The 19732-nt window shown below is 36.3% G+C and overlaps 1 protein-coding gene across 13 annotated transcripts in view; it reads right to left on the bottom strand.

The window, feature by feature from the left end:
* WNK1 (WNK lysine deficient protein kinase 1) overlaps window positions 1-19732 on the bottom strand; it is a 131820-nt gene that overhangs the window by 52850 nt on the left and 59238 nt on the right. For all 13 annotated transcript variants that reach the window (XM_087873690.1, XM_087873689.1, XM_087873687.1 and 10 more), the window contains exons 4-7: window positions 17989-18146; window positions 3667-3755; window positions 2562-2781; window positions 173-509 (exon numbers count right to left, since the gene is read on the bottom strand). In XM_087873690.1, coding sequence (XP_087729816.1) covers window positions 173-509; window positions 2562-2781; window positions 3667-3755; window positions 17989-18146 — 804 coding nt within the window. The remainder of the gene's footprint in view (window positions 1-172; window positions 510-2561; window positions 2782-3666; window positions 3756-17988; window positions 18147-19732) is intronic.

Genomic DNA, 19732 nt, shown 5'->3' on the forward strand with positions numbered 1-19732 from the left:
CAACTACTTTGTCCCTGCAGGAACCAGTGTCTATTTCTGAACATAACAGCAAGGTAGAAACTGCATCCATAGTTACAAAAAATTTATCATTAATCTCTAATGACAGCATAGCTTCCGCTATCCAAGAGTGGAAAAAAATGGAAGTTGGGTGACACATATAGAAAGTACTTACATAGTACAGAAACACTGGGTTGCTGGAACTGAACCTGTTGGTGCTGATCTGCCTCGGGCTCCTCAGGTTCTACTTGGGTAGAAACAGAAGTTGAAGTGGTGGGAATGGCAGTGACACTAGTAGTAGGCACAGCCTGTTTTGTTCCTTGCTGGGCAGCCCCTGCTTGTGTTTTCTGTTCTGTCTGCTGCTTCTGATTGACTTCTTCTTGCTTTCTTTTCTCCTGTTCTTCCCTCACCAACTGACGCTGCTCTCTCTTTCGCTTAATCAAAGATACCCTATCCTTTATAGCTTTAGCCATTGTTTTGTGATCTCCTTCGCAGACATATCCAGATTCAACCTGAAACAAAAACAGTTCATACTATTAGAAAATGGTGAATTACAATAAATACATTTATTTATCACATCTATATAGCCACCCATCTCACATGAAAGTGACTCTGGGCAGCGTATAGCAATCAATTAAAAAAAATAATGTATAAAAACATTCACAATGGAAAAGAATAACTACCGTGTTTCCCCGAAAATAAGACCCTGTCTTATATTTTTTTTGAACCCTGAAATAAGCGCTTGGCCTTATTGCCATGCGCTCAAAAGCCTGATTGGGCTTATTATCAGGGGATGTCATATTTTGAGGAAAACAGGGTATAAAAAGGCATACAAAACAGAAATGCATGGTATTAACTACACCAAGACAGCCATTTCTAGAATGACACAATAAAAATGAAACGATCAGCTTGTCAGTTTTAAAGTAACATTCACTATTACAAGAATATTAGAAGAAAATATTTGGTTTAAAAATTATTCATCATAGTATTCTCCCAAAATATTATGAGATCTTATCAAGGAAATAACTCGCTTGTGCAACTATAATAGTATAGCCACTATTGTTCACCCTCATAGGACAGCTGATCCACAGCTATCAGGAATGGAAGGAAAATCTAGATGCAGTGTCTTCTGTTTTATTAATAGGTAACCTACACTAAAGTCATAAAGTAAACTCAAACCAGGATGCTTTTAAGACTTGACTGTTTCAATTCACTTTTAATTAAATGTTGGTGTTGGTGTCTATTCAACCAGCTATTGTTTCAAATAATAATTTCTATTCATAATTTTGAAATGGAAGTCCTAAATGTGCTTTTTCCAAAAGGCAACTCATCCAAGAAACTTGCTCAGTTCTAATTGACTAGTGGGGAATGGAGAGATTTATATTCTTTGCAGACATCCGGTCCTCAAGGTTGACTCAGCCTTCCATCCTTTCGAGGTAGGTAAAATGAGGACCCGGATTGTGGGGGCAATAAGCTGATTTTGTATAAAAAAGAACACCACTTAGGGGGGCCGAAAGCCCTACTAAGCAGGTATATACAAAAGTATGAAGGCTATTGCTTAACGCTTTGTAAGCCGCCCTGAATCTCCGGAGAAGGGCGGCATATAAATCAAACCAACAATAAATAAATAAATAAATAAATAAATAAATAAATAAATAAATAAACAAATAAATAAATAAATAAATAAATTAGATTTCTGAGGGTTGATTGTTACTCTCTGAGTCAGTTAGTTACAACTGAAGAAGCTTCTTGGATGAGAAGGGGAAACATTTTCAAAGAAAAAAAACAAAACAGTCCAGTTGCTTTTTGGAAAACAACCATGAAAACCATGACCTGGATGATTGAGAACCTCCATGAAATGAAAGGTTTATTACATTATTTATATTTATATTTGTTGTTTAATACCTCCTGCTCTTCAAACCATTTTGAGATGGATTTGCTTTGGAAATTTTTTTTAAAATGTCAAATATTTTATGTATGTTAACTTTAGAAATTACATCTAGAAACATCTGTCTCAGATTGATGGCAAAAAAGTTTGCTAATTAATCTTATCCGGTGGAGAAAAAAATAAAAATATTTTGCTTAAAGTTCTGCTGGAACATGACAAGAAACGTTCTAAACTGCATTTTTAAAAAAGCAAGTGTTCAAGTGATTTGATTGCTTTTAACTAAGTAGGATATCATAATATTATACCTGAATACATGTTAACCGTATCGGAGTACTGTATTAAATATACACCAGAACTGGGCAATGTACAAAATGGAGAAAATCACTTTTAAGAAATGTGGCTGATCTTGGCTAATGTAAATAGTTAGTATTTACTTCAAAGTTTTGCCAAAATGTATTGTTATTTGCCTATTTAAAATATTCTTGTATTAAATGGAGAGACATGGGTTTAGTTAAGAATTTTTGTGCATAATTCACTCATGAATTAAAGCTTTCTGTTATCACTTCCTTTTAAAGTATTGAGTTTTGTACAATTATCAAAATACAAACGGACCAAACTGTATCCAAAACTCAAAAATCTATATTTAGAGACAGATGCTTAATCCTTTATTGCTCACCATTTCTTGTGCTACATCCTCCGGAACATCTCTTTCCAAGTCAAAAGAAAATTCTATTGCTTCATTATCCTTGTATTTTCCTTTTAACTTTTTGATGTCTTCAATTCGTAACCAGAGCTTAATAGCAATTTTCTCTCCATCATCTTCTTCTGCTAATTCTACACGCACACCAGTTTCTTCCTGGAAGAATGCATGATTCAGAAGGTCCTTGATAGCATATCTGATAATTTTAGAAAGAAGAGAACAAGTTACAATTTAGGGGATCCATCAGTGAGATAAGAGATTTAGGGACACAGAAGCAGTGCAACTAAATACAAAGATTATTCAAACTTTATCATTTGAACCAAACATATTTTCCTCCCAAATAAAACCTTAATTCTTATGCAAAGACAAATTGCATTCATGCCACTTTGTCCTCCAAAGAAAGGAAGCACTTATTTTTTTAAAGAACTGAAGGAAACACCATTATGATACAATACTACAGCCAATGGATGAGGCAATAGATCTTTACTTAATAAATAAATGAAATGCTGTCAATACATTTTAATGCTTTACCCATTCTTTAAACAAGAGGGGACAAATTGGAAAGTTATGCCTTTTCTACAAAGAAAGTAATTAGTGCAACTTGAAAAAAGACTATGAGTGTAATTTGACCTTGATTGAAAGAAATGTTAATGTGTGCAAAATCAGTACCACATTCATATATTACACATTAAAGAAGCAGTCAATAAACTAGGACCTGTGAACAAATACAGCCTACTGCCTGTTTTTGTACAGCCGATATGCTAAGAAAGAACAGATAGACAGATGGAGATTGCCAGGTTAGAGTTTTAGCTGGGTTCCCAAGGCAAGGGACAGGGCTAAATACCAGGGCATACTAGGTGGGCACCTCTCAGAAGATTCCTTGCTTGCAGCCTGGCACCATCCCAATGGCAGCTGCACTAAGCCTGCAGACACAGAGAGGTGGGATTTCGCCCTTTACTGAAAGAATTTGCCAACGTTTGTACTAGAGTAGTGATGCATTACAGATTATCCGAAAGATTTTCAATCAAAACTGTCAATGCAGCCCATTTCTACTGCTCAATCCAAGCAGAAGAACATTTACCTTTCATCTTTATTTTGACGAATGCATCCCTCAATTATTTCTTTCACTTCAGGAATAGCTACTTTATCAAAGCTGGCTGGCTTGACTCCCTGAAACAAAGAAGTAACACCAAACAAAGAAAGTCATGATCATATATTAGTTATCTTTATATATCCTTATTTTATCTTATCCTATCCTATCTTATCCATCTAGCCACCCACCCACCCACCCACCCATCCAACTATCTATCTATCTACCTACCTACCCACCCACCCATCTCCTGGAATCCCTGGTCCCAAAAATGGCAGCTAGTTAGTTGTTTTCAGGAAAACAAGCCTTGCCTATTATGCTATACTCTATTTATGTCCCTAACTATCTTTGCATAAACTTTTTTTGCCTCTAAAAGTTTCTAATGGAGACTTTCACAGGCAATTGTTTTTATAACAATTGTTTTTATGGGTGAGACAATTCCAGGCCACTACTGTTTTTATGTGGCCCACAAGCAAAGAGAGGACAGGTGACCAGACAGAAAATTGGCAGGCTCAAGCCTCAGTTGAACTCCCAGTTGAGCTTCCAGAGCAAAGAACAGGGCATTTCGATCATCATCACCATCCTATCTTTCATCAGGAGGCTAGCCCCATCTAGAGCAGCTCATGATACAGATTCCATTCAGAAGAAGTATTTTGGATCATCCAGAATGCAAGCATGGCAGACATCTGGATCATTAAAGCAACCATGTCACCTTCCAGGATCATGAGGCTGTCACCTACAGCTGCACACTTCTGGATATGGAGGTAGTTTCTTTAGTGAAATGCAGACTAATAACACGTTACATTCCCAAATGTTCCAAAAAAAATCACTTCCAAATTGAATCCAAAGCATTAGTTTCATTAAAGAGCAAAGGCCATTGGCATTATTATCTTGTGACCATATATTTTATTCATTATAGAACATGGACACCAATAGCACATTTTTTGAATTAAATGCGCAAATGTAATTAAAATTAAAGCTGTTCCCCAATTAAAATATAATAAACAAGTTTTAATTCATTGAATCTACATACTATATTACTAAAATAATATGGTCATTTCTCCATGCTCTCAAAAGGTGTCCCTACACACATAACATGTGCCATCACACAAGAACCATTCTTTCATCCTGTCAGTGAACGGAGAATTTATTTTCTAACATGGTTTTTATTTATTTACATTTTCCATGTTTAATCATCTATTAAAAAGTTTCTAACAGGTGAAAAACACAGACCCAGTTGAAAGATATAACATTCAAAACCACATACATATATAGAATATGAAAATTTTATATCTCTCAAAGATTACCCAGCAACAGAAAAGAATATTTTGAACGGAGTCTTTCAAGTTAAAAAAATGTTTAGTATATAAACAAAGTTGCACAGCAAAGTTCAGATAATTTTCTGAAAATTATTTAAGTTACTATTGTTCAAGAATAACTTGTATTACAAAAGTATACATAATCTAATACCAGATGAAGTAAAAACCACTAGATACCCAAGTATTGTGCTCACTGGACACATAAATAATGAAGTTAAGTTTTACATATTTTGCATACGCCATGCAAAGAGTCACTAGAGAAGATTTCCTTGTTTGGAAAAATTGAGGGCAATAAAAAAAAAACCCACAAGAGAAAGCAAGGTGGCTAACTACAATTACTAATGGCATAAGCATGACCTTAGCTTACTAGAACTCAAGAAGCCATTATTGATAGACAGTCCTGGTGAAATCCATTGTGTCATGAAAGTCAGATCTGACTGAATTGTAAACAACAAATTACCATCTAATCTTCATTCAACCATCTTCCCCATAGTCCTCCAAACTACTCATTTTATTCAAACGAGTACCAACCTCCGAGTCTTATTAGATATCTTTGTGAATTTCAGTTAACTCATATTCCACCAATTCCTTTAATTATTTATCTAGATTCAGGTGATATAAATCAATGATTTGTTTACACTGTTAGTAAAATTCAAGGATTAACATACACAGATGTAGGCTGAAATAGATGAGATAAGCATACCACTCTTTCAAATAGGCAATACAGAAATATACCAGTCCACCTTTTCAGGTTTAACAAAAGGAAATGTGTAGTATTTCATGAAAACATATGTGCAAGCATGCAGGCATGCATTGAGGCACTATAAATAAACCTTTACCACCATGTCCCCTCCACACACACACTTTACAGATCCACATCTATAAGAACTCTAGATTTTTTTAAAAAAATCTATAGTCAGCATTCTTGGAACAAGACAAAGGAATTCCAATACGAACCAGTTTCTAACATCTATCTATGTCTGTCTGTCTGTCTATCTATCTATCTATCTATAGATACTGTATGAAATTAAAAATCTAAGAAATATAATTTTTTATGACAACACTTTCTCTCACATGATAATCTCCCAGACTGAACATCTACTGCATTTGTTCAGTTCTTGCAAACATGTCAGCTGACAGTTACCTTTAAAATTCTATTTGATGTTCGTTAAATTGTTTATTTTAAAAAATCATAATGATCAAAGTATTTCTCTCTTGGATAGGTCTTAACTTCCCCATTGAATGTGTTGAAGACTGGTGGATGTATTTCTCTGTAATACATTCAAAACTTTTTTCATAACTGTTTATAGTATGCTTACAGATAAATTGTTTTATCTGCAATCAAAATGAGCTCCTACCAGATCAACAAAACAGAATATTCATTCTGCAGTAAAATGTCTTCTACATATTTAACATGGGCATTAGCAGGTATTCTGATTTTTTTTTATTTTTTTTTTGCACAAGATGAATCTTTCTATTGCACATAGTTATAGTTAGAATTTAACCATGCCTGCCTCACATGATATATGAGTTGTCCTAGAATTCATTGTATCTACACAAATTGCAACTTAACTTTATTCCTAGGTTAACAACCTTCAGTGTAGAAGAACCAATATTCTGAACAATCCAGTTAGATCAAACAGCTAGAAAAGTACAGATGATGGTAATTATATATTCTTGTAGCTTCAAACATTAAAGGCTTTCTATTACACTCCAACATGAACGTAACATACCAAATTAACCAGATCTTCACAAAACATAAGTCTTAACATCTTTATGAAATTAGTCTGCCTACATAAGAACATTCCTATCCATATACAAACACTAAATCTTAAAATTAAGCGTTGACATTATTAAGTATATATATATAATCTGATAATTGTTCAAGTAGAGTCTGATTTAAATATGTATCTGTGTGATTGAAATTCTTACCTCTTTAACACACTCCTTGTGAGAACAACAGAAACAGTGTGAATTTATGATGAGAAACACCGGACAAAAATCTCTCTTTGAAAAATCCATCAGGAAATACTGTTATACAAAATGTGCGAAAAAAACTGTTCTATTTGGAAAAGACTGTTAAATGTTACGCTTAACGCACAGCAGAAGGAAAGCACACATCAAACTTTAAAGGAAACATATCCTCTTCATTTACAACTTTACTTTCCCTCATCGTGTGCAGTCTGTAGAAGTCAGAGCTCTGTTGAGAACACTGCTTTCACAGCCTAGGACCCTCGAGACAGAGAACACATCAGCAATGTCATGCAATATGTAAATCTGTTTACAGCTCCTCCCATTTGCTTTCCTGTAACTTCTTACAAAGTGGTAAGGAACTTGAACCAGTGCTATTCAATATACTGTAATACCATGCAGAAAGATAAAGAAAACAGAAGAGAAAATGAAATATTTTTATTTCTTGAAAGATTACTTATCAGTTGTTTTGCAAACTTAGTAACAAGGGGAAAAAAACCAGGTTACAGAATTCCTTTCCTATTCAGTTTCCACTGCAATCTTTGCAAGATTTTACAATACATTTTATTCCATCCTAGAACAGAACAGAAATTAATAATTATATCAAATTATTGTTATGATTACTGTTGTATTTGTCACTATTATTGTCACATTAGTTAACTTTCAGAGAATACAACTGGAATTGCCCTAGTACTCTTACACTTGACAGAGTAGTTGTATCTAACAGCACTTTGAAGTCAAATAATTTTGGGCAAAGATCTCCACACTGATCTGCCATCAGCCTACTCTGAGTAAAGTTCAGATGAAGAGAGCCACAGAAAAATCATGGGGCCTTTCATACACACACACACACACAACTATCTACATTCATTGTAACAGTCAAAAGAACCTGTTTTATTAAAAAAACTGACCAAACAGAAAAGTGAAATACATACATATTATATCTTTTTAAAGAAGGTACAGAAAATATGTTGCTGCTGCTTTTCCATAATGTAAAGCTTTTATTTAGACTAATTTTATTACATTTTGTGATGACTTCTGTAGTTTACTAGACTGCTACCACTTAATGTTATTACTGGATGATCAATTTGTTCTTTTAAAATCCTTCATCTTTATTTTTGTAAGACTTGTTCAAAAAATCTGAGATGCAGAATGTATTTAAAGAACTGTTTGCTAGTATACCTAAATCATATCCATAACTACATTATATATACACCATTACATACATAACAACATTACAGGGAGATGTATACCTGGTGGGACCTAGAAGAAGGGCCTTCTCCGTGGTGGCTCCATCTCTCTGGAACATCTTTCCCCCTGAGATTAGAACGGCCCCCACCCTAATTCTCTTCTGGAAAGCGCTGAGGACCTGGTTCTGCCAGCGGGCCTGTGGAACCCAGAGCGGGATGGAGCCCATTAAATGGCTTGTGTGATTGGCTGTCGCTGGGGTGGGAGGTGGCATTAATTTATTTGATTTTTTATGAGTTTTACTGTTTTTTAAATGTGTTTTTTTATATTCTGGAAGCCGCCTTGAGTCACTATGGGCGAATAGGCGGCAATATAAATCTAATAAGTAAATAAATAAATAAATATACTATTATATATACACCAGCTGTAGTTTACCAATGGTATAATACACAACTGCCTGAATAAAATGTATATGGAGTATCCCTATGTGTGTAAAATATCAGGAAAGTTATACAGGTAGTCCTCCACTTACAACCGCAATTGAGCCCAAACTTTATGTTATTAAGTGAGACATTGAATGGTAAAGGAACTGTTATAAATTGACGACTACCTGTAACAGTTGAGATGGTGCTCAGGATTTCTTCAAAACAAGAGACTTAAATACAGAGTCTGAAATGAATTTTATTGAGAATTACTTTAATCTTCTTTTAGCCTTTATCATTAATTATGTTGGCCTGTGAATTCCTGAGTCAAGCTGCACAAACAAGGTGCTTTTACAAGTCTACATTACTATTTTGCTAGGCTATTTTGGTGCTAGTTTGAACTAGATGCAGGCTGTTATAAACCATTAAAGGAATTTTAAAAAGAACCCATGATCCCAATGGAAAACAAAGTTGACCTTGCTTCCCTTTAACCCCAGGGCAATAACATGCAAGGCAGTTCATTTGCTCAATGCTCCTTGTGAAACACAAACTCCTATTATTAGCAACAAAGTCTGGGAGGCTTGCATATTTAATTCCTTCCTTTTGGCTCTATAGTGTGCCCTAATAAATACAGCTTTTAAATGTATTATTTTTTTAAAAAAATAAAAATATAGCCTACTACTGCTCTTGTTCTGTTTATTCAATATTAATATAATCTAATTGCAAAGTTAACTTGCAGATGGTAAAGGTACCTTCTTTAATTAGCATATTAGATTTTAAAACCACACTATGATATATTTTGCTGAATCTAATTATTCCATAAAGTGATATTTTTTAAGAAGTCAGTTTATGAAACAGATTCCCTTCATTTTCATTCATTAGATAGTTACTGGCATTCATGTGAGCAAATATTCATGCCACTAACCAAAATCACATTAGATAATTTATAAGATGTATATGTATATTCTGTATATCTATTTTTTTAAAAAAAAAACTGCAAAAAATCAAAGTAGAATCAGATTTAATATCTCCCTCCTCTGTCTTCCCTCTCCACAAACATACACATCCAATATAATCTCAGAATCACACTTATTCAGGAAGATGCTATTAGCATTACTTGCAGTTTCCCTCTTAAAAGTGATTTTATTAAAGCATGCAGCAACTTTACTGCCATTTTCTGCAATTCTAGTTAGATGTGTCATCCATACATTTTTTAAAGGTCAGTTAACTGCAATCACACTTTCAACACTTGTTCTAACTTGGCTCCAAGTTAAATGAGGACAAGTAAATGAAATAAATATTGTATACAGTTTTTTCTCCTACTGAAATTACTAGAAACAGATTGCTTTAAACAGTACTGTATTTTTTTCACCAACTGTTTAACTAGGCTTTGGCCTAGTTAAATTTGAATTTTCTGGTTGTCCTTTAAAAGTGATTGAGTAATATAAATGCAGGTGATGCCTTGTTGAAAAATAGGACATATTATAAGTAAAGCCTCTAAACATGGATAAGTCTAGATCAGTATTTTTCAAACTTGGCAAATTTAAGACATGTGGACTTCAACTCCCAGAATTCCCCAGCCAGGTTGCCAAGTTTGAAAAACACTGGTTTCAAAAACACTGGTCCAGATTGTTTTAGTTCATGAGTAAGAATAAAGTAGCCTAAAAGATTTAAACCAAGCTGGATTTAATAAATCCAAATATTAAATGTTCAGATCCTTCATTTGCAATTAATCAATTTAGTCCTTTCTATAAATCTAGGTCTAAAAATATATAATAATTTAGATACATATCAATTATATAAACAGTCTAGACTTCATTAATTCTGTGTTCTCACACTAAGCCACAAAAGTTATATATACTTATAAGAAATATGTAAGAAAAATGTATGAATTCTTTGTAATTTGTTTAAATTTTATTTATACATATAGAAGCTGTATTTATCCATAAAATATAATAATGTATTGAGAACTGATATCACTAATTTTTTAACCTATAATATTAAATTCAATTATATCAATTTGACATGGAAAATGCTGCCAAACAGTCTCCATCTACCGTTTCCCCCAAAATAAGACATCCCCTGATAATAAACCCAATTGGGCTTTTGAGCGCATGGCAATAAGGCCAAGCGCTTATTTCAGGGTTCAAAAAAATATAAGACAGGGTCTTATTTTCGGGGAAACACAGTAATATTTTTAATTGCTCCTGGTGTTTCCCCCCCCCCCCAATTCTTCTTGAGTTGCTTTAGCATTTAGGTCCTTTGCTATAGAGAAAAGACTACAACCCTAACCTTATTTTCTTATGAATTCAGCAACATGGTTTAGATCAGGGCTGTCAAACTCGCAGCCCTTGGGTCGGATGTGTCATATGCTGGCCATGCCCACACCCGATTTAGCAAAGAGGAAGTCACGATACGTCATGTGACAATGCCATGACACAAGATTGACACCCCTGCTCTAGATGATAAAGCTGAAATGTTATTTAATTTAATAATTCCAAGACTTAATTAAGTTTACATGTTCTAGAAAAGATTTATTTCTATTTGTGCTATTTGGTTGTCCATAAAATTAACATTTCTATGCCGGATGGACATTCTAACAACTGTGTCAATACTGAAGTTTCCACTTACCTAAGATCTTTGATTTGCTACATGTTCCCAAGTTACTCTATTATATGTGTAAACAGCAGTCCCATCTTATCTGGATGCTGTTTCAGTCATATATATAAAGCTGAATTTTATTGGAAAGATGTTTTCAAGTTGAGCTGAACTCCTAACTATATAAATATAATCATTGTGCTTCACATATAACAATTGAAGGGCATTTACAGACAAATGCAATAAAACTTGGTAAGAAGAAAAGCCATAGGACAAAAACAAAACAAAACCTATCAATCCTATCAATTGGTTCTATATTATGGATTAAAGGGTAGAAAATAAATCCAAGAGACTCAAGGACAAAATGTCCTTAACAAACTGAAACAGTATGTCTTCATTTGTGGTTAAATACTTAGTGTACCTCCAGGAAATTAATAACAAACTCAGATCTAACACACATTTGTATGGAAATACAAGAGACTAACATACCTGAGTTCTTAGCCTCAGGTGTTCGGCATAGTTATAGAATGGTTTGGAATTTCATTATTTATTGTTTTCACAAACAATTGTACTATGATCTTTAACTATTTCGGGATTTCACATTTTTGCAGTCTTTGTTAATAGAAGTCAAATTAGAGAACTTTGGAAGCATATTAAAATTATCCACATGAACCAATATCAATTTTTAATTCTTAGAATGTTTAATTATACCAATTTAAAAAGTTTAACTTTATAGCTCTGGGCCGTGTTTAGTTATTTTCTGAGTTTAAATTTCCCTTTATATGCTGCAGCTGGTATGAAATAATGTTTCCAATCCAAAAGCAAATTTTATTCAAATGAAATGATGAACTTTACAAACCATAAGAGAGTTCTTCCCTTATTTTACAATACTATATCCTATCTGTATCAAATCAAAATTAAGGTTATTCAAAGCAACATTTTTAGATATGTAGAGATAAAAAGGAAGGCAGAAGGAATACCCATCAAGTTTGCAGGTGTCACGAAGCTGAAGGGGAATGAATGATACATTAGAATAGCAGCTCAAGGTTCAAAATATGAACAGTAGATCCCATCTAATAAAATGCTGTTCGGAGAAATGAAATGCTGCACTTAGGTAGGAAAAAAATGGATACACTGATCCAAAACAGGTATCTGAATCAGAAGAAGTACTCATGAAAATGATCTGGATATTCTGGTAAGCATTACATTATATTACATTAAACACAGTTAGCAATGTGAGGCAGCTGCCAAAAGAGCTAACAAAATCTTAGGCTGCATCAACAGAGGTTCAAGACTGAGATCGTGAGAAGTGACAGTTCTGTTCTATGCTGTACAGACAGAACTGGAAATATTGTTTCCAGTTTTAAGATATAACGATGCTAAGAAACTGCACAAAATACAGAGAAGAATTAAAAATATGTTGAGAACCTTAGAGGCTAAATCCTATGAAGAATGGTATTTAATCTAAAGAATTTAGATTAATTTTAAAAGATTAAAAAACTGATATTTAATCTAAAGAAGAGAAGGCTAAGGAGATATAGTAGCAGTGTCCAGATACTTGAAAAGGCTGTGTTATTAGATTCGTATCGTATCCCACCATTTTATATAAAACTGAAGATGGTGAGCATACCTAATTCTCCTTCTCCCATTTCCCCACAACAACCCTGTGAGGTGGGTTTGGCTGTGGGGTGGGACTGGGTGGGAGGAGCTGGTCCAGAGTCACCTACCCAGCTTTCATGCCTAAGGGAAGGCTAGAACTCAACAGTCTCCTGATTTCCAGGCCAGCATCTTAGCCATTATACCAAACTGGCTCTCATAGCTCCCAAGGGCAGGGCAAGAACCAATGGAGGTAAACTTTACAGAGAAAGATCCAAGCTCAAATTAAGGAGGAAAATAAGGAGGAACTTCCTGACTTAAAAGTGGGAACTTTTAAGCAGTAGAATAGCTTGCTTCCTCCTATGTGGGTTCCATAATTGGAGGTTTTCAAGCAAAATTTGGACAATCGTTTGTCTGGGACAGTGTAGAGCTTCTTGCCCTGGAGAAAAGAACAGATAAGATTTCTAAGATCTTTGAGAAAACTGATACAGCTCAAAATATCTTTTTCTTGCTTTGATCAGAATATTTCATAAAAGAGCAAATGAACTCAAACATCTGCAACTATTATTGAATTTTATTGTTCTAATAAAAATATTATTGCAATGGATATATTTTTATTACTGTCTTATGGCCAAGAGAGGAACGACTATGTTTTAGTCTATTTTAAAATTCACCAGCAAGGAAAAATAAGACAGGAAAGAGGAATTTTATGTTGAAAAGAAGGCATAATAGTGTAATAGCTATAGAGTTGAAGATGGAGAAATGAGGAACGATATGGTTGTATAGAAGTACAGAGAGCAGGCTATTTAAGAGAGTGGTAAAAAAAAATAGAGATGAAATAATGATAACACTGAATGATATGAAATCTGGACTTAGAACTAATCAAATGATGATAAAGCAATTTAATAAATCACAACAGGAAAAAAGCACAAGAGACATTCTTAAACTACCGTATTTTTCAGACTATAAGACGCTTCAGACTATAAGACCCACCTAGCTTTTGGGGAGGAAAAAAAGAAAAAAAATCTGCCTCTGCCTCCCAGCAATTTGCATCCTTGCAGCAAACAGCTGGTCAGCTTCAGCACAGCCTGACTTAGCACGAGCAGCTGATTGGCAGTTGGATCTGCCTCCTGGAATACCGCCGATCAGCTGTTCCAGGCGCCGGGGATCACCACAGCCCATCGTCACCATCCATCACCACTGCCGCCTATCGCCACCTCTACGTGCCTCATTTTCGGCCTCTGCACGTCCTATTTTGGGCCCCCGCTTACCCCATTTTTGGTCTCTGCGTGCCCTGCCCCTGGAATGGGTCCAAAATGGGACATGTGGAGACCGAAAATGGGCTGAGTGAAGGTCCAAAATAGGATGTGCAGAGGTAGCAATAGGCAGCAGCGGGTGGCAGCGATCCCTGCAGCCTGGAACAGTTGACAGGCGGTATTCCAGGAGGCAGATCCATCCACCAATCAGCTGCTCGTGTTAAATCAGGCTGGGCTGAAGTTGACCAGACTGTTGGCTGTTTGCCGTTTGCTGCAAGGAGGCAAATTGCTGGGAGGCAGAGGCCAAAGGGTGGGGGCCAGCAGGTGGGTGGGGCTTCAGCAACATTCGCTGTATAAGACGTGCAGACATTTCTACCCACTTTGGGGGGGGGGAGTGCGTCTTATACACCGAAAAATACAGTATTATATGTTATATGTGTGGTGGATCAGATACAGTTTAAATATAAATGTAATTTATAAATTAGGCAGATTACTAATCACCTTAGATATTTGCTGATTTGAGATTGCCCTTTGAAATAGTTCTGTTTCCAACAGTTCCTGAAGCTTATGAAAAGTGAATCTGATTTCCATATGGAAGCCATTCCACAGCACTGGTGTTGTTACAGAAAAGCAGTACCTTCTAGCTTTGGGTCCTCAGCCCACCCCACCTCCAAATCATTAACTATAAGTAAATGTGCCCTGCAAGATCTAGCGGAGCAAGCAGCTCTGCAAATATGCTAAGCCATAAAGATAAATCCAAGCACATTAAAATGTACCCAGAAATACATTAGCAACTAGGGCAGGATTCAGAAAATCAGTATTCTGGGCTCCCATTGCTGTAAAGCAGGGGTGTCAAACTCAAGACCCGGGGGCCAGAAACAGCAATGGACTGGCCTGCAGTGCCTCTGCCACCAAAAACAGAGCTTGGGATTGCTGTGTGCGGTCTCCCAAGCTCTGTTTTTGCTGGCAGAGGGTTGCAGAAGGCCATTGCAACTGAAAACGGAGCTCGCAAGGGCTGCAGGCAGCACTTCCAAGCTCCGTTTTTGCTGCAGAGGGCTGCAAGGGGCTGTTGCAGCCAAAAATGGAGCTCGTGATGGCCGCAGGTGGCACTCCCTACTCCGTTTTCACTGGCAAAGGTTACAGGAGGCCATCACAGCCACAACAGAGCTCAGGAGTCCATTTTCACTGGCAGAGCGCTTGGGCCACCACAGCCCCCCCCCCGACATGAGTGATGTCGAACTGGCCACACCCACCCTGGCCATGCCCCCCATCCCCCAAGGTCAAACACAACCCTGATGCAGCCCTCAATGAAATCAAGTTTGACACCCCTGCTGTAAAGTATACTGACTGCTTCTGAACAGATGCAGTTTCCAAGTAATCTTTATGGGCAGCCCAAATAAAGTACACTATAATAGTCCAATCAGGTGAAAATTGGTTACTGTAACCTGGTTCTCCTGCATCAAGTTAGGCCATAATTGGCGCAGCAGCTGAAACTCAGGGACTATGAGTCCAGGAAGACTCTCAAATCACAAACCTGATCCTTCATGGGTAGTGTCTGCTCGTGCAGAGATCACATTGACATCTATAGAAATCCCAATGTAATAATAGCAACTCTGCCTTATGTGGGTTCACCATAATCTGTTCTCTCTCATCCAGACCTTCATAATTTGCAGGGACCTGCACATGCCCATGGGCCACCAGTTTGACATCCCTGACCTAGAGTGCTGCAAAGTTGGTCCATTACCCATCTCAACAGTCTTCCTTAAAAAGGGGAGGCTGGAGACTGGATATTGAGTATGCACAGTTTTATAGGTAGCAATTACTTAAAAAGATTTGCTGGCAATTTCTGTATACTTCAGAAAGCCAGAATGATAACAGGCAGAGGAAAAAATTGTTAAAAAGTATTATGCAAACATACATACATTTAAAAAAAAAATGCCCTCAAATAGACCTTGATTACTTATGAACAGAAGAGCCTTGCCCCTGCCTCCTTCTGGCATTCTGACTTCCCAGTCTTGGCATTCCTAGGCAATCAATCCCCTACTGAAGTACTAACCAGGGCTGCTTTGCTGAACTTCTGAGTTCAATCTAAGTTAGCTAGACACTGCCACCTATTGAGGCAGAACAGATATACCCCTTTATAAAAGCATTCATCTGAAGAAGCAAATATGTTTAGACATAACTTTGCACATATTATATCTATCAAATCCTAATCAATTTCTTTTTCTTCTCCTTGAAGATGTATGTTAAACTTTTCAACCTAGCAAAGTTATTGCTCACATTTAAAATTAAGAAACACTTTCAGAAAAAGCATAGTAACTAATTACAGACACTACAGGGAGCAATAAATGCATAATTTAGCACAACTCTCTTTGCACTAACTATATTATTAAATTGCATCCAAAATAAATACTGCAGCACATTTGCCTGCAGTAAAAACTGAATGTATAGAGAAAAAGGCAGAAGATTGCATCACACACAGAAACACAATAAACTGCAATTTTGTATCATTAATATTTTTGTGTTAATTGCAGTTTTATTACAGTGTCCTGTTGATACACATTTCACAGAAAACCATAGCCTAAAGACAAAGCACATGCATTGTATACCAGAGATCTAAGATTTACTCCCAGCATTTAGAATTTACTCCCAAACAAGAAAAAGCCTAATTCTACCTAAAACCCTGAGACTCTTCTGCCAGTTAGTGTCAATTCTATTATATTGAGCTTAAAAGATCAACAGTCAGACTCAGCATAAGGCAAATGGGGATGGGAACAGAGTACATGTTTTCCAGTAGGTCACAAATCAGACCAGGTAAGTGGAGGTAGAAACGGGAAGCACTGGGAAGACTCAGGATGCTGGGTAGACCTTCTGTATAGACCTGACTGGTCCTTGGTTTCAAGCATAGCATATCCAATGAGTCTATCCATTTTAGTTTTACCAGGCTTTCCTTTCCCTACATTTCCCCCTCCCATCTCTGTATCAGCTGCAGCATGCAGGATATTGAAAGGAAGCCACAAGGAATATTGGCCAGCGTGTTAGAGACCAGGCTATGCAAAGAAGGGGAAAGAGAGTCAGGTCTTTCCAGATTTTGTTTCAGCCAAAATCCAGAACCGAAATGTTTCAGCTTTTAGCTCTGTCAAACCACAGCCCAACTTGAATATTTTGGTAGGCCTTCTAAGACACAATGTTTCAAGTTTGAAGTAATGCACATTTTGTGCGTACCCCTATGCAAATCTATTCAAATATTTTAATTTGGAAAGTCTAGTAGTGAGACGTATATGTTCTAGCAATGTTATGGGATGTGCACGCAATATTAGCAGATTCCTTATTTTGCATTAGGCATTTTAACAGACTCAAAAACTAAACTAAACAGACTTTTAAAAAAACCTCAAAAGAGGCTGGCTGGGAACACTAAGTTTTACTGGCCATTCTAAATTCAAGTAAGTTTGGAGTTGGAAAGATCTTCAGGGGGGCAGGAACTGAAAACATTTGTCTTCAAGGTCCCTGAAAGTAACATTCCCTCCATGAAAGCATCTGAAGAAAGCCTCTTCTACCGGATCTTATGGGATGAACAGAAACAAATGTGGTCCTGAAGGTATCAAAGTTCAGAGCCGTGAAGATGACAACCACCATTTTGAATGGCAGGTAGAAGGAAATTGGTAACCAATGCAACTCTCAGGGTAAAGGTTATTATATGAGGGAGGGGGGGAATCTGATTCACCCATAGCTCTCTAAATTGCTACATTCAGTAGCCTTCAAGAACAGCCCATGTGCAGCATATTGCATTAGCCAAAGTGGGAGGTAACCAAAGCAAGCCCTCTCAAATACATATGGAAACTTTTCTTTTGTTCCAGCTTGGACTCTTGAAAGTTATATAGCCACTCTCATAGAAGATTACAGTTCTTGTTTATCTGTGACAGGTGATGTACTTATTGTTAGAGAAATATATACAAAACTTACACTGGTCACTCGACGGTAGATCTGTGCAGCATTTTGACATTCAGAATAAGGATATTCAGATGTAGCCATCTCAAGCATACACATCCCAAAAGCATACACATCAACGGACTCATCGTATTTCTCCTCATACATCTCGGGTGCCATGAACTCTGGGGTACCTTAAATTAAAAGAACGATTCAGACTCTAAATGTCTCAAAGCGAGCAGAGGCTGCTGCCGTTACTCACCGCAGAACGGAGCAGATGGGGAGACCTGTGAGAAAAGAAGAAGTGGAGGCAAAAAGAAAAGGGAGGATACCCTCAGTCATTCTTTTTCGTCAATGAATCCCATAGGTCTTCCATTGCAAGGTCTTTGCAAGAAGTGAAGAATGGTAAATAGTTATTTTACCATTTATGTCAACATTACAATTCAAATTGAATTAGGAATAAAATAAGAAGTTTTAGTAGTAATTAACAAACTTGACTGTTGAATCCTAGATTGAAAATAAATGGAGAAAAATAAAAGTAAGAGACTAGTTAGGCTGAAAACCAAATATTTGTTAGCCACACTTACCTTCCCTCCCATTGAGAAAGGAGGTGCAATGTTTGTTTCAGCATACCTGCCTGCTCTCTGCTGTAAAGAATTAATATTGATTAGCGTCCACAGCTAGTCTCTGACCTGTAATGCTCCATTTATTTATTTTTAATAGTGTCACTTTTAAACAAAGCCTTGCAATGAAAAACCTGTCTACGAATAAAGCCTTCTTAAAAATGGATTTTTAAAATTTTCTGCAAAGGCCACTCACCAGAGCCCTTTTCACATACTTACCATTTCACCTGCAGTACATTTAATAGGTCTACTACAGATACAGGAAATAGTGAGGGAAATCCTATAGGCAAAAATACTCAGAAATATAAAGAGATTGAGTTATAGACACAGAGTGTGTGATTAACATCTTGAATCAAAAAACAATTTGCAGCAGATGCTTTATCTCTAAGATATGAAATGAATGCAGTTTCTCATATGGTAGAAAACTATACTATGTATTCAGAGATATTTAAAGCCAGAAATATTTACAATAAGAAAAGAATTATTTCCTGCACGCAAACCAGGTTTTATGCAAATTTATGGACAACCTTTTAAATCCCTATCCACCCTCCCATGGTTCAATAATTAGTATCTAAGTCTTAATTGAAAGTCAGCACACTAACACAACTGTTAACAAAAACTGAGAATATGGTAATTTTCCAATTGAAAGTTGAACACAACACATGGAAAGGGCAATGTTGTGTTCAGGAAACTGGTCATTTCCACATATTTTTTTTACCATTAATGTTTAATGTTTTTAGACTGGCTGGAAAGCAGGAAATGTTTCATTGTGACAAGGACAAGATATCTGCAGATAAAAACTGTACCCTTAAAATCAGTTTTAAGGGATCTAAAACAAGAACTGCATTCTTAAAAACACACAAGTGCAGACTAAAAAGGACAATCTTCTCCCTTGTTAGCCTGCTTCCTTCACACAGAAAATAGCAGAACAGAGCCGTTAAAACCAGTTCTATGGCAATAAAATATCTGGCAAATCCAAAGTGAATGCAAAACCCAGAAACTGAAGGTTAGATGGTAAGATTGCTTTTTTTTTAATGGATGTTTTGTGTCACCCTTTTGTGTGTCCCATTAGTTCCCGTTTGCAACAGATATTTAAGTAGAGTGCATATATTATGGTTTTAGCAAGAGTGTTCTGCTAATTGTAACAATCTATGGTA

This window comes from Pantherophis guttatus, chromosome 7 (assembly GCF_059756535.1).
Source record: "Pantherophis guttatus breed Tessera chromosome 7, ASM5975653v1, whole genome shotgun sequence".
NCBI lineage: Eukaryota > Metazoa > Chordata > Lepidosauria > Squamata > Colubridae > Pantherophis > Pantherophis guttatus.